The sequence below is a fragment of the Cricetulus griseus genome, chromosome 6, assembly GCF_003668045.3.
Source record: "Cricetulus griseus strain 17A/GY chromosome 6, alternate assembly CriGri-PICRH-1.0, whole genome shotgun sequence".
In the NCBI taxonomy this organism is placed as follows: Eukaryota; Metazoa; Chordata; class Mammalia; order Rodentia; family Cricetidae; genus Cricetulus; species Cricetulus griseus.
The window spans coordinates 106,830,726-106,854,692 of record NC_048599.1 but is presented as its reverse complement, the minus strand read 5'-3'; the positions used below and the strand labels follow the sequence as shown (position 1 = coordinate 106,854,692).

The window sequence follows — 23,967 nt, the reverse complement described above, 5'->3', positions numbered from 1 at the left end:
GACATGTACAGTGACCACTGCATGCCTACGATCCGAAGCAAGAGAATCTTGAGCTTGGGGCCAGAAGGGAAGGGTGAGAATTCAGTGGAAAAGAAAGGAGGGTGGAAGAGTTCCAATGCTGTAGGGGAGCAAGAAGAGACTCTTGAGGTGAAGTCGACATTGTAGGAAGGAGGTGACATGCATCCCTCCAGCATGCAGAGACTGGGCGAACAGGTGAGATGTGCAGCAAAGACAAACAAAGCACAGAGAAAACAGTCCCTAGCAGATGTTTCCTACCGAAGCCAGCGGTGCTATGACAGATTTTTTTTTTCCACCTCTGGATGGCAGACTGGACATGTGATCAAAAGACCCTGGGCTAGACTCCAGCTATACCCAAGGAATATAACCAGGCCCCTCTGTGTCTGCCATTAGAAGGCTTCAAACGTGCTAGACACTTCCCAATCCCAGTACACCCTCTTTCACCAGATGGATGATCTGGCTTTGCTATGAGGCCCCCTTCAGACCTGCAGCTAGAAAGATGCCTGGAGATGAGCGTCTATAATGTGAATACGACAATAACCCCATAAAACCAGAAGCAGTTGCACTCCACGAAAGGTCAGATACTTCTGGGGGAGGGGGAGTGCTCATTCATGTCTAAATGAACAATTGCTTAAAACTACTCGACAGCTCCAGCTAACTGCATTTTTGGAAGAATGGTTTTTGAAAAGTCAGAGCCTTGAAGTTCAAGGTGTGATGAGATATAGTGTCCAAAGTTCACCTGTCAGTTTCATTTATATCACATACACACAATTCTGGTACACCAGAAAACAGGGAGGCAAGCAAGAAAACATCCCTTTCTAAATCTGCAGAGCATGAATGTTTAATTACTAATATATGAGACTAACTTTAAAACCAAATAACCAAACCAACGGCTGCAACCCATAGAATTCATATATAGAATAGTAAAATCCATAATAATTGTAGAGAATCCACAGTAAGTAAATACATATGTAACTGCAAGCCATTTCAAGAATCTACAATCTAGAATTGTAAAAACTGTAGTTAATTGGAACTTAGTGAACATAAGGTAAACTAGAAAAGGATTATGGGTCTTTTATGAGAAATGAATTATATCCCACAGATATTCAACCAACCTTTACAATCAAATTTGGAGTTGGAAAATAGTTCAGTCACTAAAGACTGGGGGCCTGTGTCTGCAAGCACCAGCACAGACATTAAAAAAAAAAAAAAAAGAATCCAAGCACAGTGGGGTATGACAAGTGCCTCCCCAGGGAACTCACTGGCCTGCTAGTCTAGAAGAGTCAACCTCGTGTTCAGTAAGGGACCTTGTCTCAAAAGAAACCAAGTGGAAAGAAAGTTAGGAAAGACACCTGCAGCTTCTGTAAGGCAAAGGATACAGTCAACAAGACAGAAGACAGCCCACGGATTGGGAAAAGATGTTCATCAACCCCATATCTGACAGAGGGCTGATCTCCAAAATATACAAAGAACTCAAGAAGCTAGTCTCCAAAGCACCAAATAATCCAATTAAAAAGTGGGGTACAGAACTAAATAGACAATTCTCAATAGAGGAATCTAAAATGGCTGAAAGACACATAAGAAAGTGTTCAACATCCTTAGCCATCAGGGAAATGCAAATCAAAACAACCCTGAGATACCATCTTACACCTATCAGAATGGCTAATATCAAAAACACCAATGACAGTTTATGCTGGAGAGGATGTGGAGAAAGAGGAACACTCCTCCACTGCTGGTGGGAGTGCCAACTCAAATAGCCACTTTGGAAATCAGTATGGCGATTCTTCAGGAAAATGGGAATTGGTCTACCACAAGATGCAGCAACTCCACTCTTAGGCAGAGGAGGAGTACTGATGAGAAAAGGGTCCAAACCAGACTGGTGAGACCCACAGAAACAGCTAACCTTAACAAGGGAGAGCTCTTTGTTCCCAGACTGATAGCTGGGAAACCAGCATGGGACTGATCCAGACCCCCTAAATGTGAGTGTCAGTGAGGAGACCTCAGAAATCTGTGGGGCCCCTTGTAGTGGATCAGTACTTATCCCTAGCATAGGAATGGACTTTGGGAGCTCATCCCACATGGAGGGATACTCCCTGAGCCTAGACACAAGGGGAGGAGCCTAGGCCCTATCCCAAAGGCTACAACAGTCTCTCAAGATCCCCTACGGAAGGCCTCAACTTCCCTGGGGAGCAGAAAGGGTATGGGATAGGTAGGTTGTTAGTTTGGAGGGCAGGGGAGGGAGAAGGGGAGGGAGAGGGACCTGGGATTGGCATGTAAAATAATCTTCTTTCTAATTCAAATATTTTTTTTTAAAAAAAGACACTTGCCACTGGTCTCCAGCCTCTACAACCACATGAGCATACACAAATGTTACTCCACACATCACACAGACCAAACATGTCTTCATTTCATCATTCCAAAGTAGGTTTTAAAATTTGCTATCCCTCTTTTGTAAAAATCCCAAAGAAAATCGATATAGATATTTCACTTCTCCAATATTCAAACCTTGGCAGTTTCATGGTCTCTAACCTTGTGGGGCGGGGAAGGCAGTAGTAAGGGGAACTGCTGCATTCAAAATTGAAACCTTGAGAGCTCCATGCTGTTTCCACACCCAAACCTGCAACAGTAGCCTGAGATAACCAGAAGGAAGACTCAATTGCTAGAGTCATGATCCATGATCTCTAAACTGCAGGCCAGAGTGTATGGGAACCTTCTTCTTGTCTATGGTTTTCATTTCTGACCAGGACTATGGGAGTAGATGGAGCTTACCTTCTTAGCTCTTTGGGCTATATCTGGGGTTCTTGTCAGCAGCTTCTCAATCAGGTACTCTCTATTCTGCAAAACAAATGACCCCAACAGTTTAACACCTCATCAGGGGCCCATGGATTCACAGCAATTTCAAAAAAGCAGATTGACTTGGAGGTTTTAAGCATGTTACCTTGGCTTTCTGGAAGAATTTGCATTTTAAAAGTTCTGCTGCTGTAGGCCTGAAAGATCAATAATAAATTAGAGTTGAAACAATCACCACATAATAAATATACTGTCTTGATGCTACAGCTTAACCTATCTAAGAGCAACTCTGCAAGACTGACCTTGGGGCAAGCAAAACCAACCACCAAGTTAATTACACGCTGGCACCCAATAAAGCAGAACCTGTTTTCTAGTTCTTTCTGCATACCTCTACTGCAAAACACATAAGCTCTTGTGAATTAATGTGTAGGCACAAATCAGTACCATTCTTAAACTTCAGTATGTCAATTGGGAGATTCTGAAGGCTAGCAGACCAACTTCTGTGAGCTAAATTCCTGTGTTATTAAGAAGTCATACAAACTGCAATATGACCCTGCCAAAGGAGCTGTGTTATTCAAAAGGGCTCACAGAGAGATGCTGTGTGCCAGCTCAGTATGCATAGTATTGAAATGACTGCTTCAAGTATATATGGACCACTGTTTTAAAAAAAATTAAATGGCCAGAGGCAAGTGGATCTCTGTGAGTTCGAGACCAGCCTGGTCTACAAGAGCTAGTTCCAGGACAGCCTCCAAAGTCACAGAGAAACCCTGTCTCGAAAAAACAAAAGAAAATAAAAAAATAAAAATAAATAAATAAAATGGCATGGTGATTAATAAAATGTAAACTCACTTAAATGCATTTCTGCATATGTCTACTTCCCTGTGGTATCCTATAACTTGTTTCTCTATGCTACATGTCCCATAAACTCAAAGTTAAGTCCAGAAGGCTCAAAGAGGTTTCACTAAGCATCTGAATGCTGACAATAAGACTGCTCATAAAATTACACACACTTAGAAACATTTCACATTGCAGATTTTAGACAGGGGATATATAACTAGAGAGTCTGTAAATACTCCAAAGTTCAGAAGCCTCTGAAATCCAAAATGCATTTTAGATACGGCCTCCTCGGGCTGTGCTTTCACAGATGTTGTCATGTTCCTCGCTGCAGCACCACAGAGGCGGAAACCATTAGGCTAGTCCACTATTAGTGATGCTAAGTTTAACCGATCGGTCCCCAGGCTCCAAAGCTCAGCCTTGCAAGGTCTGCTTTCCCCACTACAATTAGCCAGTGTCCTGATGAGCGATGTCTTGGCACAGTATGGATATCCTGTTACTGAAACCTTCCCCTGTGGTTTGCCATCTTGGACTTAAATATTTCATAGAAGGTAGCCAAACATTGATTTCCTACTTTTAGCATTCCTTCTATGTTCAACTGACAATCGTCCATAAAGAATAGCTTCCTTTGTCAATATTCCTTAATTAGAAATCCATTTCACATCAGCTTTCTCTATTTGTATCTGTAAAAGAGGGGGAATAAGGGAGAAGCTGCCCTAATACCCATCCATATAAGCTGGAAATGTAGGTCATAGGAAGTGCACTTGCCAAACATCCAAAGGCTAAGTCTTACATTAAGAAAATGAAGAGAAGGTAGGAGGGAGCAAGAGGGAGAATGGAGGAGGGGCAGAGGGAGGGTAGATGTTCCTCATCTTCCTAGAGGGAAGAGCAAGAGAGATGAGGGAAGTACCCTAGAGATCAAAATACACTTGAAATATAAAGCCAAACACAGTTCATTGCCCTTGAGTGAACACTGGGTTTGAAAGAAAGGAGCAAAACTTACAAAAGACATTTAGAAATAGAGCCAAAAATTCACTACAGAGAAGACACCTGTAAAAAAAACTGCTCGTTCTAAGTGTGGGAAAACCTCATCACTGTGTAGAAGCATGGCCTTATTCACAAGAAACATGAAGTGAAGTGCTTCTGTTTCTTTCAAATAATTCAGGAAATAAAATGTGCACATACAAAGGATGGGAAATGGTAATGATGTTGGGACGGGTGAGACTGAAGCTACTGTTCACATTTTCTGTTTGTCTTTAATTTTTTTATACTAGCACACTGGAAGGGAGAAGAAAACATCATGGGACATTACTATCCTCAGAGGCTAGCTAGAGTACAAAGAGAAGTATACTGGGGTGAGGGTGTAAGTTTAGACAGGAGGTTACTGCTACAGGACTAAGAAGGTTCACCAAGATGCCCACAGAGTTGGAACTCCAGGACAACTAGGAAACTTCAGTAAGCACATGCATGTGCTGTCTGCCTAAGTCTACAGAGCCATAAACTGTATTTCTGTACAAAGAAGATTTTCATTCTAATTGTTACCACTTCAAATTTAAAAAAAAATATCAGTTATAGGAACCTCTCAAATAAGCCTGAGTCATGCATCCACTACAATAGTTGATAACTGTTAACTGCTTTAAGTAAATAAGGGTCTGGATGACAGGAAGGCCATATCCCTTAGTAAATGCATTAAATGCATGAGTTTACGTCTTGTTTAAAAACCAAAGAACTTGGAGATGAAAAAGGACCTAGCCATTTTACATGACGTGCCAGTTACTGTTTTGCTGAATGTAAGTCTTGCTCATCGCCCTGTGCTACTTGTTCTCAAAGGAGCAGGCTCCTGGAAGCAACTAACTCAAGCTTCATGATCCCAAATCACCTGAGGCTGTCTTCATCAACCTTACACACTTTTTGCCTTCAACCATGATGGGGTTCTCATGTGTCTCTTGTTCGTTCACAGCAAAGCATACCCTGCTTTTCTTGAAAATGTTTCTTCAAAATGTTTCATAACCAACCAGTCCACCTTGTTCATAAATCAAGAGACAATCTAGATGTCAGCATGTTGGGGATCTCTCTCCAGCATATATGAGTAGAATTCATTGCTCAGAATCTGGTGCTCAGGAACTGTACTTTCAACTCTCCTTCTGTATTTATCTCAATCTACGATCCCTCTCTGGAAGCTCCACTTCATTGTGTTATGAGCCCTTCTGAGGCAAAGAGCCTGCAGATTTCATTTTTATATTCCCAATGCCCGGCACAGAACAGCAAACTACTATAGCTCAATTTCACACCCCAGCATGAATTCAGTGAAAGCAATGCTGGTAGGCATTTGAGCTAGGACTGTAACTCCCGTGGCTAAGTTTAGCCAGCACTGAAGCATCTGCTAGGCACAGTGAGGAAAAGAGGGAAATGCACTAAAAACAAGACTCGCACTAGATAAACCAAGAGTGGGGACAGCACAGGTGTCCCAAAAATGATTTTCCTTTTTATCTCAGTAACCCCTCATTCTCCTTCTGCATGCCAAAGGTCAAATGTTAAACCAGGGTAGAGAGAAGGCTGTGGAATGCTGGGCTGACCTTGAGAAATGGGACTGGAAAAATTCTTTCCCTTCCTGAAAAAGGTCATTTCTATGGCAACCAAAAAAAAAAAAAAATGTAACGGGGGGGGGGGAGGGGGAAAGCATATTTCAAAGAAAAACCTTTCTCCCCACTCCACTCTACCCTATCCTTCATCACAAAGAAACCATAAGATAAGGGGAGAAATGGCTTTAAAAGCCCACATTCATTTTTAGGTGTTTGTTTGTTTGTTTGTTAGTTTGTTGTGTTTGGGGAGTTGTTTTGTTTTTAATAAGCACAATTGTTAAGTTTCAGATCATTCTAATACAATACACAGAACAATTCAACAGTGGGCCACTGGGTCCTTGTGTTACTAAAGTCGGATCAAGTGTTCATAGCTTGGGGTAAAACCCCATGCGTGCCAAGCTACCTTTGGGAAAGTAGGGGGAAGGGGAACTGGAAGAAACGAGGAAGATGAAAGAAAGTATGAGAGGAGCAGAGGTGCCTGGTGACCATCTGGACTTCGGGTTGCATGCATCAGAAACTGCCACTACATGCTTGTGTACTGTGGAGTCATTGACCCTGACTGTCTTTAACTGAGTTCTACTGGAGCAGGGGATCTTCCTGACCACCGCCCACGTGGCTGCTAACCACCACCCAGCAATGTAACAGGTAATATAAATAGAAACGCTGTTTCACAAGAAATGCTAAAGTGCCACCAACACCTGAAACAATCCAGGCTATGAATGATGACTAAATTGCAAACTCCTTAAAAACGATGCAGTATTCTGTAAGTACCAACATTCTCAGAAGAAAATCTCTCAATGGATTCATCTGACACATAAGATAAGGATGGGCCAAAATCCACTGAGACTTAAAATGAATCTCCAAGGATTCAGGGTGAGTATTAATTAGACAATCTAAACAGCTCTAACTGTGCTTTAATAAATTCTAACAGCTTAATGACCTTAGGCAGAACTGCTTTGTACAGCCCTCCCTCCCTTGGCAAAGGAATGTTCCAATCTAACTCATGGCTGGCTCATTCATCTACACAACATCCACCTGCTTCCTGCTCGAAGTAAATGTTCACTCTTCCTATAGACTGCCATCGCTGGGAAATATGTAATCTATAATAAGATCAGGGCTCATTCTATCAGGAAAGAGCAAGACATTCCGCTACTCGAATGCAGCAACTCTGCCTGAGCTAATGCAAAACACAAACCTCTATGTGGCATGGTGGCTCTCACCTCTCGGGTCGATGTCACAAGGAAAGTGCAGAGCCTGGCATGAGAGTGCAGGAGTCAATCTGTCCTGGTTATCCTGCCACTCGTGTGTGTCACCGGTTGCTCAAGCCTCGTAGTAACGCTAGGAGAGCTTTGGTGGCTACTAACTGCACTAGGGTTCCAGGGAGCTGAGATGCATGCTGACAAAACACATGCACAAAGGTTATCAAACTTTTCCTTCGACTCCTTAACCCACTTGAGTCTGGTTGCTGTTCCTGAAATCCTCTTCAGAAGATGTAAATCACCTCCAAACCGCAAACTCCCATGAGCCTCCAGATGTGGAAATGAGTACACAAGCCCTTCTAAAGTTTTGAATTTGCTGTACACGTCAACGAAAGTACAGCGCTAAACAGTGAGATAGACACTGCATGAACACGGTGTAATGAGTGTGTAAAATCACAGAAGATCTCCCTGCTGGGATGGAAGCAAATGATGAATGGCAGGCTCTGTTTCCCAAGCTCTGAAGCAGGCTGTGTGACTCTGCTGTCTGCCCTTGGTGTCATATCACTGCATGCTCAGAGCAGTCCTTTGAAATGGGCACTGCTAGACCCATTATATGGACAAAGGAATGAAGTCCTGAGAATGAGGATAAAACAGAGCTAGGAATCCCATCCAGTATTGAAAAGCAACAGAAAGAGAAGGGGAAGAAAAAATAACAACAATAGTGGAAAGTCTTAAAGAGTGTGAACACAGCGGAAGGGCAGATGGGGCTAAAACTACTCTGCATCAGCCATCACTTCAGAAGTTAGTCATGAGCACAGATTCTTATTTGTATATTTCATGCTGAACGTGTTTCTAATTAAATTCAACAGTGTACTTTTTCCCCATCCTCACAATCCATGATGAGATTCTGTGTGTTTGTTTTTGCTTTTCCCAAACTCCTCGCATACATCTTCAATGTCCATGTCTTTGCATTAGAAGGAAAAGCCGCTGGGGAAGTGGTACGGCACTATTGGTCTATAACTCAGCAGGATAAGGTTATAGCGAAAGCACCCAGAAGGCCTGCCACTACTCACACACGCCGAACAATGCAGACGCAGTGCTGTCAGGGGAAAGGCTTCATATACATATAAATACATATGTGTGTGGCTGCCTTATCAGGGACCTGTCTCTCCATCTCCTCTCTTGATCACTGTCCCATAGAGACACACATACAGGAAATCTGGTACCTGAACTCTCTCAGGGAATAAACCCCGGAAAAGTCTTTAAGCTTATTAAGAAATCAAAATGGTCTGTTAAACATATTGCACATAGATCTAAATTATTTGGACCAAATCACAAACCTATCACTAATAGCACTAACAATATTCCCTTCCCTAAGGAACACGTTTCTCCGTTATGTGACATTACTCATCACAGCCACTAGGTGGATCTCAACTTGTTCCAGAATCCCAAAGGCTGTCAGTGAAGTCTCAGAACTAACCAGAAACTCAAAGCTAACTCTCACCAGGTGTAGAGGCTATACCAGTTCTCTGTAATGACAAATTCTGCCCTCGTGGTAATGCCAAATACATGGAAAGGATAGGCAGACGCTGAGGAATCAAAATTAAAATCTAAGAGCTATTCTCACCAGAAGGAGGTTAAGATCTCACCCCAGGTTACGATCAAGTAACAGATGGAGGAAAAATAATCTCTATAAATCAATCGTAAGGACGAGAGAAATGTCAAGTAGAAACAGTCTGTAGGCATTATTTGCAAGAAATAATTTAAAGATTTGCAATAGCAAATAGTCAGGAAATATCACAAAAACTGTGCTTAAGCCAAAGAAACATGGCCTAACTCACAGCAACACTACAAATTATTTTAAAAGCTCAATAAGTTGCACAAAGAATTTATGACTAGAATACAGCAATGCCTTCTAACAACAGGGTTCCATCCCCAAATGGGAGACTTCCTGGAGAAACGTTATTACTTTAAGCTAAGTAGAAGATCGGAGGCTTAGGTGAACTAGGATAGACAGAAGACTTTCCAGATCTGTTGGTAAAATGGCACACACAGCCACATCCCTACAAGGAGCAAGGCTTGTCTGTGATTTGCATCACTGAAGTTCTTTCTCCTTTAAGTGATAAAGGACTCTGGATTCCACTGTCAATGTCAGGGGCATTTCCAAGTTCCAGAATTAAAAGGGAAGAAAGAGATCCAAAAAAGAAAAAATGAGTTGTATCAATGCAGGGCAGTAACATAAGAATACAGAGGAAACATTAAGTTAATTTAAAGCCATTTGCTTCGCTTTATGAGATTAATCTTTCTAGGTGACCCCCCACAACCCTCCCCGATGAGAATCTTTTAAATAGCCCACACAACTTGTTCTGCAACTAGAAGGAAGCTCATGCAAAATTCACTAACTGGTTCAGACCAGAGCTAGCCAGATGTTCCGATCCTGAGAGGTCAGCTCAACCTAGGAGTGCAGGGTATCAACCCAGCTTCCCTAACCACTGCCAATGCCTTCTGATTTTTGCTTTGTTCCCTTTCTTTTGGTGACAGTGCCTACACCTAGCAAGCAAGACCAATTCGTCTTCCTCCCTCCCTTGTCCAACACTGGCCTCTCTCCCCCACAGACTCTGTTGTACACTAACAATAGCCAGGAGCCACAGCAAGATATCCTTTCCATATCCACAAGCATAGTTTTGTCAGGACCCAAACTAGGTAGGTCATTAGTTCCTAAACTAAGTCCGACATACCTTTTGGAAGGGTCTTTCTGAAGACACAGTGAAAGTAACTTTCTGAAGGACTTGCCATATTTTTTCATCATTTCTTTATCCTCTACTCCAGTTTCTAAAGTGGGCGGGTCATTTTGCAGAGTCAACATTAGCACCTGCAGCCAAAAGAAAGGTGGAGACAGTCTGTGTTGAATGTGAGTGACAATGGAATTTTTAGTTTGTTCTTTCACAAAAGCATCAAAGTCCTTCCTTGGCTGGGTTACCAGCATGCTTTTCCCATAATGAATAGTCCTAAACTTGAGGACTGAAAGGATCCATTTTTTTCTGTGCAAGTCTGCCCACAGCCTCCTTAACCTTGGTTATTCTCATGGACAGAACTTAGGAGATTTGCTCTGTGGATTAAGAATGGTCTTCCAAAGCCACAGGGAAAGAATTTTCTGGGAAGTAGCTCTCACAGGACCTCAGGGAACACTTGCTGCAGCACAGGCTGGTTGGGAAAGAGTGGTTGGTGGTTGGGAGAGAAAAGGACATTCAAGTGTGAAGGCCATTCATAAGTACAGAACCCGCTGTACTCAAGGCTCCTGCAACATATTAGCAACCCTAAAAATAAAACCACAGCATCCCAGGAGGTAACGTGATTTTCTCTTAAAGAGAAAACAAAATGGGAAAACTGCTAAAGGGGCTTGGTAAAAATTGAAAGAATAAGATACTGGTGGGCATAATATAATTATGAGTTACAAAAAAACTATAATCATATCAAAAGCTGTGCTATGTGGCAGGGGACAAAACAAACTACAGCTTCAAGTCAAAAGGCAATAATTCAACTCTTTCATACTAGAAGAATCATTTACTGCAAAAACAAGCAGAGTGAGTACATAGCACACTATTGGCCTACAAAATGAACAGACTTCCCTAATGCATAAATCAGCCCTAATTTATGCAAATTCTATACATGCCAGGACTCCTTTCAAGCACTTGAGACACCTGAATAGATGAATGATAGAAGTAACTGTTGTTTGTGGAGGACAACAGCCAAGAGGAGGATGTGGGCTACTGTGAACTCTGAGAAAGTCCTGGAGGACTTCAAGCTGAGATTAACAAGTGCCTCTTTAGATTCAGGTGGAAAAACTAAGTGGAGATAGGGAAGTAAATAAACAAGTAGAAAAAAAAAAAAAACAGATAAAGGACAAACTTCTCTGAATTACTCTAGTATCTTTTCCATAAAAATCTCTTCTATGGTTTACACTTCAGTTTCAAAGTTTCTACTAAGAACAATCTTAGAGATAAAGAGATGCACATATATGCATTAAGTATATCATTGACATCTTAATTGTATTAAACATTTGCACAAAAATAGAACAGGGTAAGGGTGTAACTCCACGGCACTTTGTGCTCAGAACGGGTGAAGTCCTGGGCATAATCACCAAAACTAATTTAAAAGAAAAATAGCAAATTAACAACACTAAAACATTAACAGAGATTATCTGTGGCTGGTGAAATCGTGGGTGATTATTCTCCCTTGCGATTCTTATTTGTACTTCCACGTTTTCTACAATAAGAAAATACATTTGGGAGGCAGAGGTTGGAAAACAGCCAGGGCATCAAACCAAAACCTCACATTTCCTAAGCATTTCCTAAGCTCTACCCTTTGCCCACTGTTTAAAACAGTGTGACTAGGGAACCTTTGTGCCATCAGATTTTAATTCTTTTAAATTTTCTAAAACTTAAAATATGAAAAACAAAACAAGCATAGAGTTTTGGTGGTGGAATATCTCCGTAATTTCCACTGAATAACTGCAGCCTCTAAACGAAGTCTGGCTGGGGGAATGAAAAATGCTGTGACCCCTCTCAGAGGTAGAGCAGATAAAAGAGTAACAAAAACCTGAAAATAGTCCCCTAAAGTATATGCTGCTTCAAAACACTGTGAGTCACTCATATCAGATGAGCCACACCACCACACTGTACACGAAGGCTGAAACGTTACATACTATCTTTATTTAAAAAAGGAGAAAAAAGGCAGCCTGAAATCCATCAGCAAATATGATAGCCCTCTAACAACTTTCTTACACCTTGTTGGGAGACCTGAGGTTGTCCTGCTCTTTCAGAGTCCGTAGTCGGAGCTATGAATCTGTTCAACTCTGTACTGAGAGTCGCAAAGCAGGGTGCGTACGGCACTACCTCTGTTAATTTGGGGCATGAGAACATGAGTCAGCCTTCAACTTGGCTGCATTCCTCCACTAACTCCCACAAGTCTAAGAGGAAAATAAGCATGTTCAGGAGAACCAAAGAATCCATGCACCCCCATCACAGTTCCAACCCGACGAGTCACCCCGGCAGTCATTACTTTCATTGGTGGGTATTTGTGGTAGGGCGCTGCTCCGGTGGCTAATTCAATGGCAGTTATTCCAAAACTCCACATGTCAGCCTTGAAGTCATAGCCTCTCACCTGAGAAGAGAGAGATAAGGAAAGAGCACTCACAATGATGCCGCAGGTCTGTGGCACATGGTTACATCTGTTACTACGTTAGATACCCAAAGCTAAACACAGAAAAAAATGTCAACGTAATTTGCTAACGGCTCGCTGGCAATCCAGAATTGAAATCTAAGTTGTATGATACATTTTGCTGTGATGACTGACTGAAATGAAATGTTACAACTACAGGACATCAGACGTGTGTTATGTCAGATTAATTAGACACACTGTGTACATATTATCAATGACATGTATCACTGTACTACAACAATCAAGGCAGCATATATATATATATATATATATATATATATATATATATATATTTTTTTTTTACCTGTTCCATGACTTCAGGGGCCATCCAGCATGGGGTGCCAACAAATGTTTTTCTAACTTTATTCCGTGTAACATCACCCCCTGTTGCTAAGAATGCACTGACCCCAAAATCTGGAAAGAAAGAAAGAAAAAAAACAACCTTATTTTATGTTCTGTGTGGCTTATAAATTCTGAACTCATCCCATCTCTCCCCGGTGGGCCCTGGGGTGGTGATGAATAGTTGCAAACACGTCCATGAAGCTGTCTCAGAAATAAGTCATCTGCTATCATCTATGCTGAAGAAATGCTATTAGAGGTAATGGGCCAGCAAGTTCACCATACCATATGACATCTTCTACTAAAAAGGTACTAAAGTCACCATTTTTAAAAATATCATACCAATGAAAGCATCAACACATTTCAAAAGCCCTGAATATGAAATGTCTTAGCCTTTACCTAAGTTTTCTTTTTCTTAATCACTAACAAGAACACAACTGGAGAAAGAGTAGAATGTAATATAGTTATTTTTCTATTTTTGTTGTGATTTTCTAGCCCATTTAATTCTAAATTATTGATGTTCAAAAGTCAATTTCTTAAGGAAAGAAAAATGAATCCATTCCATATCACCATGTCCTAAACTAAACAGTGTATGTTAATACCTTGGCCAAAATCCTAAAAGCAAACCCACACACCAGGAACACAAAATTCACAAGTCTAGTATGTCCTCATGCAACCACCACACAAAGGAAAGGCTGAGTCATCAAAGACCGGGTTTCCCCCACCCCCAAAGTTTGCTTCCTGCATAATGTTCATAAGCGCAGATGGAATGGTATGCAGAATTAAAATAATCTCTTCCTTTGTATCATTTATGATTGTGTATGTACATGAGTGCATGTGTCTGTGTACATTCGTGCACCTGTATGTGCGGGTCAGAGGACAATTTTCGGGAGTTGGTTCTCTCCTTCCACCATACAGAGGTATCTCTCTTGCTGTTTCTGTAGTGCTGCATAACACAGGCTGGCTGGCTCACAAATTTGCAGGTGTTTGTCTGCCACCCACCTGCCTCACCATTGGCACTGGCATTACAGATGCACTCCAGCATATCAGGCTCTTACACGTAAGTTCAGGGGATCAAACTCAGATCCTTCAGTTTTCTGCAGCTAGCACTTTTACCCAGTGGAGCCATTCTCACTGGCCAAAACCATATTACTCTTCCTAATCCTTACCATATATTTAGAAATTTGATATGTGAGATTAATTTGGTATATTGTACATGCATATAGACAAATATGCAAAAATAATTTCTGTAGTGGACAGCAGTGAACATCTGCTTATTAATGCGTGCATCCTCAAGTGTATTTTTGCATATAGAGTACGTGCCGTTTATAAATTTAAAAAAAAAAAAAAAAACTGCTCTGGACTATAATACTTCTTGCTAACAGCCACGCCAGGTATCCCTGGAGAGTGAAGTGGCAGACAGAAAGGTCAGGGTGGAGTAATGTGTGCCTTTAATCCCAACACTTGGGAGCCAAAGGCCACCTAGAGCTACATAGCGAGTCTCCAGGCCAGCCAGGGCTACATAGTAAGACCTTGTGTGCCCAAAATGGGGCGGGGGGGGGGGGGGGTAGCCAACACACAGCACAAGGCAGCATACTATGATATAATTGTCTTTTGCTGGTCCCCTTTGTTGACTGTTAGGGTGCAAGCAATTACAAAGAACATCCTCAAGCAAAAACCTACACCAAAAGCATATGGGGGTTTGCTTTAGATCTGCAGCGCTGTTGTGCACGGTGTGACTTAGGAGCTTTGTAACTAGTCCCGTAAGTGGACATATGCTGACTTTATTTACATTTAAACATATTCAGTCCCCAACAGGACATCAGTTACAAGTAAATAAATTGAAAAATGGCATCTTTGTTCCAGCTGCTACTTGCAATGAAAAACCATTTTATTCGAAAATGCCATACAATTTAATTGGCATGTACGGGTCCTACTCTAAAATTCTTTGAATGACTACACTGCAGTAACTCACAGAAGAGCCAAGTGAACTGTCAAATGCCTACTACCGATGGCTAGAGAATGGGACTATTCTAAGGCTTTGAAAAATAAAAATTTCAATTTAATTCATATTTCCCAAATGAAGTTGAACAAAGAAATCAACGCTTTGCTTTTATTAAAATGATCTTACAAATTGATAATATTAAGTAAATACATGCTACCTATAAATAACAATGTGGATAAAGGCTGCTTTGAGAAAAACTTAGGTTCTCACACTAAAGGCTTTAAATCCGTGAGCCAAGTAAACTAGAGCTATTACTTTTCAATGTCTCGGGATTCTACCTGCCTGCAGGATACATCTGAAAAGCTAGAAAAATCCCTGAGAAGGATACACATGGACAATGCCTCTTCAATGCATCGTCCGTAGTTCACCTGAAATTCACATACTTATTCACAGCCCCGGCTCAGAACATCTACTTTAAAGTCAAAAGCAGATGGCGAAATGTCTTTTGAGCTCAGGAAAAAAAATTCCAGAAGCAGAAAACACCAAGCCTAACATCTACTCACCACCACAACTGCAGAACAGCTTCATCTGGCTTTCTAGGTAAGGCTGGTATGTACACAGAGCACTTGTTCTGGGAACAAAGCCTTTGACAAAAGTACACAGAGTACTAATACAAACAGGAGAGCCAGTATATGCTGTTCTGTTTCAACAGTATACATGTGATGGTGGGAATGGTGGTGGCGTGGAGCAGGGAGGGGGGACCAGGACAGGAAAGTGGGAAAGTGGGAAGCCAGGTTTTCATAGGAGCCAGATACTCTCAGAAATCATGCACAATTTTCTGGCAACAAAGCATCAAATGCTATACATGGAATCAGCCAGCTCACCTTTGTTCCTTTGCAGAATATGGGTAAAGCTACCCAGAAAATGTTGTCATCTAGGTAACAATGGGCTCTAAAACCTTTTGAGTCCATTTACTTTTCTTTCCCCAGAGTCAGCTCCTCAGTTTAAGCCACCATTACTTCTTGCTAAGAGTCCTAGGTCACAGGCCCCAGGCCTCCTTAAAAGCCTACCAAGAGACTCTTTCCTTCTATAATGAAGTCAAACCACTTTAGTAAAACCCATAACTATCAACTCCTTCTTCTCCTGCACCATTGGTCACTGCTCCAGATCCAACTAGGACCTCCTGCCTCACTAAAATGTTTCCACAGGTCTCAATAGGCCCTAGCATTCCTAGTGCTGCCTCTACATATGATGCTTGTGGTCCACATACAGGGTTCCTTTCAGAGCACAATTGCAGGCAGGAATAGCAAAGTCCATTCCTTGAGTCTTTATTGACAGAGGTATCTCTGGCATCCTGGTCCTTGGCAATTCCTTTGAGTTACATCCATCTGAAGAGACCAGACCCCCATCTAGCTCCCTGCTTTGTCAGCCATAACAGGCTGCACAAAAGAGCCAACAAGATGTAGGCCTCTGACTCAGCAACATGTGCTGATCTTCCTTCCAACTTGCCTGACCTTGCCCCAATCACTAGGAAGCTAGATACCATCCATGTGGCAAGGAACCAATCAGAAGTTAGCTGGTAGCCTTTGGATGTGCTTTATGGTATCAGTGGAGTGTAGAGCATAGCAACCGCCCTGGGAGGGCCGATAGGCCATAGCAACCTGGCCGCAGCTGCAATTGACCAATCAGCACAGGACAGGTTGCTCAAGCCCAGAAGTGCACCAATCCTGAGACTGCTTTGGACCCCAGACACTCCCCTTGCTCTACTCCAATAAATTCCCTGCCCCGTGGTCCCTCTGGGTCCTTCTCCCTTCACCTGCTGTGTCAGTCAGACAGAGGACCCGAGTTAATACAGTTTACTCGTTAATTAACTAATGAATCTACAAGCATCAGATGGGGGTCTCTTGGTGATTTGGGGGTTCAGAATTTGGGCACAACACATCAAGCCTGCCTATTCTGTCAAGTATCATTTGTGTTGCTTTGGTCATTGTCCTAGATAGATATAAAAACAGGGAGCCTTGAAGTGGATCCGTAGCACTGTAGTAATCTGACTTAGAGAAGAATATCACACACTAAGAGATAGAAGGTAGATGTCACAGTGTACAAGACTCCTCAACTGTGTGACTTAGAACCTTCCCAGAGCTCTGTTTTCTTACCAGATTTCTCATTTGGGCCTAGTTTTCTGTTGCTTTCATTTTAAAACTCTATTCTACTTCCTCTCCCAATATATAATTTTTCCTTAGGGTGAATGACAACTTACCATTCTCACCTTTTAACAAATAACGTTAAGTGGGCCATGGGGGGAGGGTCAGCATCTGCATCCTTCAATAGCACACACGAAATATGAGTAAGAAAGATCTGCTTATGGATCTTAAGATATTACCATCCCAGGAGAATAAGACATACATAAATAATAATACACAACAGCACAACGTGTGAAACCAAATGTTACGATGTCTGTGTGGGAGGACACAGGAGCTATAACTGCCACTGTAGACAATCTCTAAAACAGGCCTTGGATCTGGCCTTGGAAGTGAGGTGAGGAGTTGGACAAGTGAGCTAACGGGAAACCAATCCCAGACAAAGGCACAGCACGGGCAAAGCACAAACTGGGAGCTAAGAAGAAAAAAGTGTCTGACAGCTTCAAGGGAGGAAAACTCAAGTTATCTACAGGGGTCTTGAGAAAACCAAAAGGAGGCCAGGTCCTGAGAAGCACAGTCCCTGAGATTAAGGACACTTGGTGCTCAGCCTTGGTGCTAGGGGGCTGACCCATACAGGGAGTCTGGCACTCACTCTCCGCAACCACCCACCCACCCACCCAGGTCTCAAGCAAGCTTCTGCCACTCAGAGACAGAGAGGAAACACAGACCCACTGCTGCTCATTTCCTGGTTTCCCAGAGAAAACAAACACCAGCGTCTTTAAGGAAAAGTGTCTTTGTTGTTTTATTGTTGGCAACAAATGCACATTTTAAAAAAAGAAAGCAAAACAATGGGAAGAGCATGCTAGTTTTTCCAATTTAGTCTGCAGAGCTAGTCTGCCAGTTACAATGTCTAAAGACCACAGTACAGTGTGATAGTCTATTTGCAATACCATAGCCCAGGTAATGAAAGCCTAGGAGGGGTCCTGAGAGCCTGTGGTGATCAAGACAAACATTTCTATTCTCTATATCTAAGTTTAGACAGGTAAGACCCAGGCCAAAAGCCACAGATGTATGATCAGGATGAACCTGTGTGGAAGCCTGGTGCTTGCTGGAAAACAGCTTTTACTGGTGACAATGGAGGCTTCAGCAGAATTAAAGTATCTGAGGGCTTTTCTTCACCTTTCGTAAGAAAAAAAAAATCCCAGTCTGGCCCAAATATAGGCTCACACCCTGGTATACCTGTGTAGATTTGGCTTATCACTGCCAAACATAAGGACAAGAGAGACCTGCCTGTGGATTCTCAGTGTGCCTGCCACAAGAGAACGTGTCATTCACCTTCACGGAGTGAGACCAAGGGTTTCCCTGAGCTTACGGGACAGAGTGGAAGAACCATCAAGGGGTGTGCTTGCTAATAAATGGCAAAATTAGTCTGAGAATCAGTTTCATTAAGAGTTAGGAAGGACTTGCCTACCACAACTCTCCATAGCACCTGCTATATTCTAAAAGGGATATCCACTGGGCTGGAGAGGTAGTTCAGAAGGTAGCATGCTGTATTTGTCATCAATCAGTCAATAACAAGTAAAAATATTTATATTTTAAATATTTAAAATAAACATTTAAAATATTTACATATTTAAATGTATTTTAAAGGAACCTTTATATGGAAAACATTGATTCAACATTTGGTTAGAGAAAAACAAAATTAATATTTTATAGTTCAGAGCCTTCAGGAGATTATTCACAATGTATAAGACAAACATCAAACTTTGAGCCGGGCATTGGTGGTACATGCCTTTAATCCCAGTACTTGGGAGGCAGAGGCAGGCAGACCTCTGTGAGTTCAAGGCCAGCTTGGTCTCCAGAGCGAGTGCCAGGATAGGCTCCAAAGCTACACAGAGAAACTCTGTCTCGAAAAACCAAAAAAAAAAAAAAAAAAAAAAAAATTGAGTATCCTGCAGAGGCTAGCTGAAGGGAGGGAGGTGTCCCCATCGCCTTGAAGGAGTGTGGTCCTTGAGAGGTCTTAGCCACCTGCAGCTAAGTTGTTTGTTACTAGAGGCCAGGGTTTTATAAAACCAAAATGCTGAGTGAGAAGGTCAGCATCCAGGCATGAGGGAAGGCAACTTGCAATTGGTCCAATTAGCAATGGGGACCAAGGTGGTTGTTTGTCTCTAAAGAAGAAATACTGGAAAGTCCCATGCAAAGTAGCTAAGGAAAAGGGGGAAGGGCTGGCAATGGGGGAGACCCTGAGGCTGTAACCCAGCACTGCAATCAACAGGACCACTCTGTGGAAAGAAACGATATTGACTTAGTGGATGCTGGAAATGAAGAGAAAGGAAGGAATAAAAAGATTCACGACTTGCCAACAAACACAGTGGCAGATGGTCTGAAATAAAATCATAGCCCTTCAAAAAGAGCTATTTAGCCCTGACAAAATTCAAAAGAGAGCATGGCAGGGATTAATATTTTGTGAATCCTAAGTGTTCCCACAGTAAAGATCAAATTTTGAGTATTCAACACAGAAAAAGTCATTTGAGTTTCTCTAGTCAATACTAAATGTTATATTCATGTCATTAAAAACAATCTTTTTGTAATTTAACTTGAATCCAATCCTGGGGGAGGGGAGCAATTGTTGGTTGGTTGGTTGGTTGGTTGGTTGGTGGTTGGTTGGTTGGTTGGGGTTTTTTCACACTTCTCCCAACCCCTCCATGAGAGACTCTCAAACTGAAACATGCTTAATACCTAGTGACATCCTCAGCCCTACCAGTATCTTGGCTTCCCTGAGCCCCATGGGTTCCTTGAAATGACAGACCTCCATCAGGCATATAAAGGACACTGTGGCTTAAATTATTACTGTGCAAGCTGCATAGCAATAGATATAGAACAGATGCTAAGTTTTCTCAGTTCTGTTATGCACCAACTATAAAATGCATTTTTTGTTGTTGTTGTTGGTGGTGGTGGTGGTGTTTTGTTTTTTGTTTGTTTGTTTGTTTACAACATAGCTCATGTTTGCTGAGCTGTTCACACCAGGATGTATGTCAATGTGTTCTGGGATGTTTATCAGTACTAGTGGATCCCATTCCTACTCAGTACCCAGTACTCGGTCCTGGGTTAAGACACCATGGGCTTGCAGATTTATGCTTCAGACACAACTGACCTTCCAAGGAGACCAGACGTGAGGAAATACATGAATGAATGACCTTGGCATGAGCCAAAAAAACATGCATAAAAGCAACACATGATATTTTGCTGCCCCTTTACCCCCATTGCTTAGATATTGGGGAACAAAGTAGGACCACAAAGAGCAATGGATTCCAGAATTACAGTGCCAGATGTGCCTTATTCTTCCTAAAGTACAGTTCTGATCTTGGAACTGAGACCAACCCCCTCCCCAAATGCTGCCCCACACTTGGCACTGAAGAACAAGGAAACTCCTCCCAGGCCAGAAGACAACGTGCCTGTAGAACCACCCAGCTTCCTGTATTACTTCTCCCCAGTGTCAGCTTACCCAATTGTCACAAAAGCCAGCTGAGTGCCATTAGCTTCTTTAACTGACCAAGTAGCCATTTCTGTTTTACTTTTGTAATGAGTGATTAAACATGGTCTTTGCACACCAGTTTATTTTTGCTTATGAATTAAATCACAGCAACTTCACCCTTTCCTGGAGCCCTGCCATCATTAAAATGTCATCAGGCCTCCTGGCACTGAGAGCCAAGTCTAAGTGGAAACCCAAAGGCCACAGCCTCCTTCCTGTCAGCTGGAAAACCTGCAACTGAAGAACAGAGGAGAGCTTGAGACAGCACTTCCTCGAAGGAGGTTGAAGGGACACTTTTAGTGTCTGAGTGAGCACCATACCTCTGAGTTCCAGAACCCTGCTCAGCAGAAGTCTGCACCACTTACTCGGGGCCAGGAGCAGAAATCAAGGCTAAGGGAATAGAGCCAAGATGTGGCAAGACCTGGGACAGCAGCCACCTACACTTACAGGGCTGGTTTCTTTCTAGAAAGGATACCCTTGTACTTAGGAAAGTGGTTTTTCAGCACACCCACTAAAATGAGCCTACCTAGGCTGGTAGGTGATGGTGCACACCTTTAATCCCAGCACTTGGGAGGCAGAGGCAAGTGAATCTCTGTGAGTTTGAGGCCAGCCTGATCTATAAAGTGAGTTCCAGGACAGACTGCAAAGCTACACAGAGAAACCCTGTCTCAAACCCTCCACCTCAAAAAAAAAAAAAAACCAAACAAAAAAAACCTACTTGACTGGGGAATTTAGAATATCCGAAGTTCTTGGCACCATTCACCCTGTGGCATGCACTGCTGCATGACTGCTTTGCTTCTACACCTCTCCTGCTCTACCGCAACCTGGACTGTTTGCTATCCAGTGGAGAATGGATCTAAGTAGATCTAGGCCAACCAATGATGGGTCTCTCTGCACCAGTGAATGGCCCTAGCCCATGAGATCTGAGGGGGGACAGTGCAAATTCTTATGGGAAAGTCTGCACCTAAATGGGCTCCTTCACTTCCCAAACTCCTCTTCCTTTGCAAGATGCAAAGCAGGCAGTAGCATCAGCCCAGGAAGACAGTACACTCCAGCACAGAGCAGGAAAGAGTCACGACCTTCATGATGCCCTGCATCAACTGTGAAACTGTGTGTGTGCCCGAGATTCCTGGCTATGGAAGGTAGTCAAATGTCTACTTAATCTCCCACTAGACAACGAATGTATGGCTTGTACCCAAAGGCTTATTAACTCTTACAGTTTCCTGTCTTTGTCCAACCCAACCATGTGCACTGGCATACTTCCTGAGTGTCAAGAGTGAACTATTACATCAAAGACCAAAGTTGTTGCAGTCCCCAAAAGGATTTGGTAAAAATCAGCAAGAAAACTGTTTAGTACCCCTTGCAATTTTTGATTATGAAACAGCTCCAGTATTAGGCACAGCTTTTAATGCCAGGGGCATAAATCAAAATGAGTAATTGCACAAGTGTCTCAGGGAGGGATGGAGCACATACTAAAAGCAAAGTCTAACTTTTGGTTGCTATTTGGAGCAATGAATTCCACAGTCTTGCCCAGTACAACATACTTCTAGGAAATAGAAAAGAGAGCGATCACCAAAACTCTAGTCTGGACCCTTAAAAGTATCATCCACAGACTGAAATAAGTAGTGCCACCTGTGAGCATCTCAGAAGTACAGGGTCTCAGGTCCTGGGCCAGAGCCACTGGACCAAAATTTGCACTACACAGCCAGGTGCTCAGCTGACTCAGTGCGCACTGAAGTTAAGCTTTCCTAGACAATCACTGTGCCTGAACAACCTCAAGGACAGCAACTCCACAGCTCCCCATATTCACCTCTTAATGAAGAGAATCACAGTCAGGAAAAGAGACTGCAGGAAAAAGTATATATACATACAAGGCCAGATATTGCCTGGTGTGGTATTTCCAAGGGTGACACAAACATAAATGACAAGCGACAGTGAACTGCCTAACTCAGTGACTCTCAACTGTGTCCAGTGTGTCCTGGAGGCCAAGAGGTTTCAGAATCTTTTTAAGTACATGAGAATAATTTATAATCACACTCCTATTAACTGTCTGTCATTAACAGCTGCTCAAGGGAGAGGCTATGTTTCAGGGAGAGAAGCTGTAGTGACTGTATTTTATGCATGGACATTTTCGGCCCTGATCCTTTCTTTCCCACTCATGAAGATGCTATTGAACTAAGGGTGAAATGGTCATCTTACCAAAGCAATAACCTTGAATGTACTCATCTTTAAGAGAGTCGATAGCATTTAGCAACTGATCTACGTTAGTCACCAAATGCTTACATGCCACCTGCCCTGCTCCAGAGAGCCTGTGGGACTTGGGGGAAATACCAGAATCTTCTAAAGCCTCACTCAGTGATGCCCTCTCACTGCTGTCTCCCACCAGGCTCCAGCCTTTTATTTTGCTTCTTCCTTCTTACAGTGCTCACCCATCTGGTCTGGCTTTACTGGCTGAGGCCCTCACCCACAGTATGGTGCCTGAGGTATTCACAGTTCAAAAAAAAAACGTGATCCCATGGAATTTCCTGAGTCTGGGCCCTAGAGAGTCACTTGTCAGCTGCTCTGGACAAATGCACGTCCCCCATCCGTGAACGAGATGGGGGCAGTCCCGACTGTCTTTGAAACTTCAGACACTGACAACTGGACAACCTTTTCCAACAGCAAATTAAGGGAAGAAACTAGATGGCATCTCTTTTCATTTCCTAAAGGAAGATTTTTCACATTTAAAAAAAAAATAAAGAAAATGAGAGACAAGCCAATGGGTACTGAGGGTATCATCTGCAATGTTTCAACATCAACATCAACCGGTTGCTTTCTAATGTAGCTAGGAAACTGGAGCCCGAGGCCAGCTATGCTGAAGACCCCTATAGGAGTCAGTTTTCTCGAGTCCAATGATACAATAATCAATGGTCAATTTTCTATTATATATGACACTTACTGTGAACAAAGAAAAACCAAGCGCCCCAGAGAACAGATGGGCTTATTTAAAGACACTCAGACAATGGTAAGCACAGACAGAAACTAGGCTTGATCCATCCTCCATGCCCAAAATGATCCTCTGATTTGCACACTTTAGAATAGGACTGGGAATGTCTTTAGTGACTATAGTTAATGAGGAGCCACTCAAACAGTTTGACACAAGATAGGAACTTGGAGATCATGTTGTCAACCCTCTGGCTGAAAGAACTGATCCCTAAAGCAGCTGGACCCATCAGAAAGCAGAGAGCTAAAGTTCCTAAGGGAGGTCGTGCTGGGGGCTCAACGGCAAGCACTGCAAACCAGTCTGAGGAGATCTGAGACCTTCAGAATGACTAGCCTTCCACACACACACACACACACATCTGTAACTGCTCAGCGGCCTTCAGAT

The 23,967-nt window shown here is 42.6% G+C and overlaps 1 protein-coding gene across 1 annotated transcript in view; it reads right to left on the bottom strand.

Annotated features, from left to right (window-relative positions):
• Positions 1 to 23,967, bottom strand: part of Stk39 (serine/threonine kinase 39) — a 269,282-nt gene that overhangs the window by 149,842 nt on the left and 95,473 nt on the right. The window contains exons 6-10 of the mRNA XM_027420256.2: positions 12,948 to 13,057; positions 12,485 to 12,586; positions 10,162 to 10,295; positions 2,957 to 3,005; positions 2,788 to 2,853 (exon numbers count right to left, since the gene is read on the bottom strand). Coding sequence (XP_027276057.1) covers positions 2,788 to 2,853; positions 2,957 to 3,005; positions 10,162 to 10,295; positions 12,485 to 12,586; positions 12,948 to 13,057 — 461 coding nt within the window. The remainder of the gene's footprint in view (positions 1 to 2,787; positions 2,854 to 2,956; positions 3,006 to 10,161; positions 10,296 to 12,484; positions 12,587 to 12,947; positions 13,058 to 23,967) is intronic.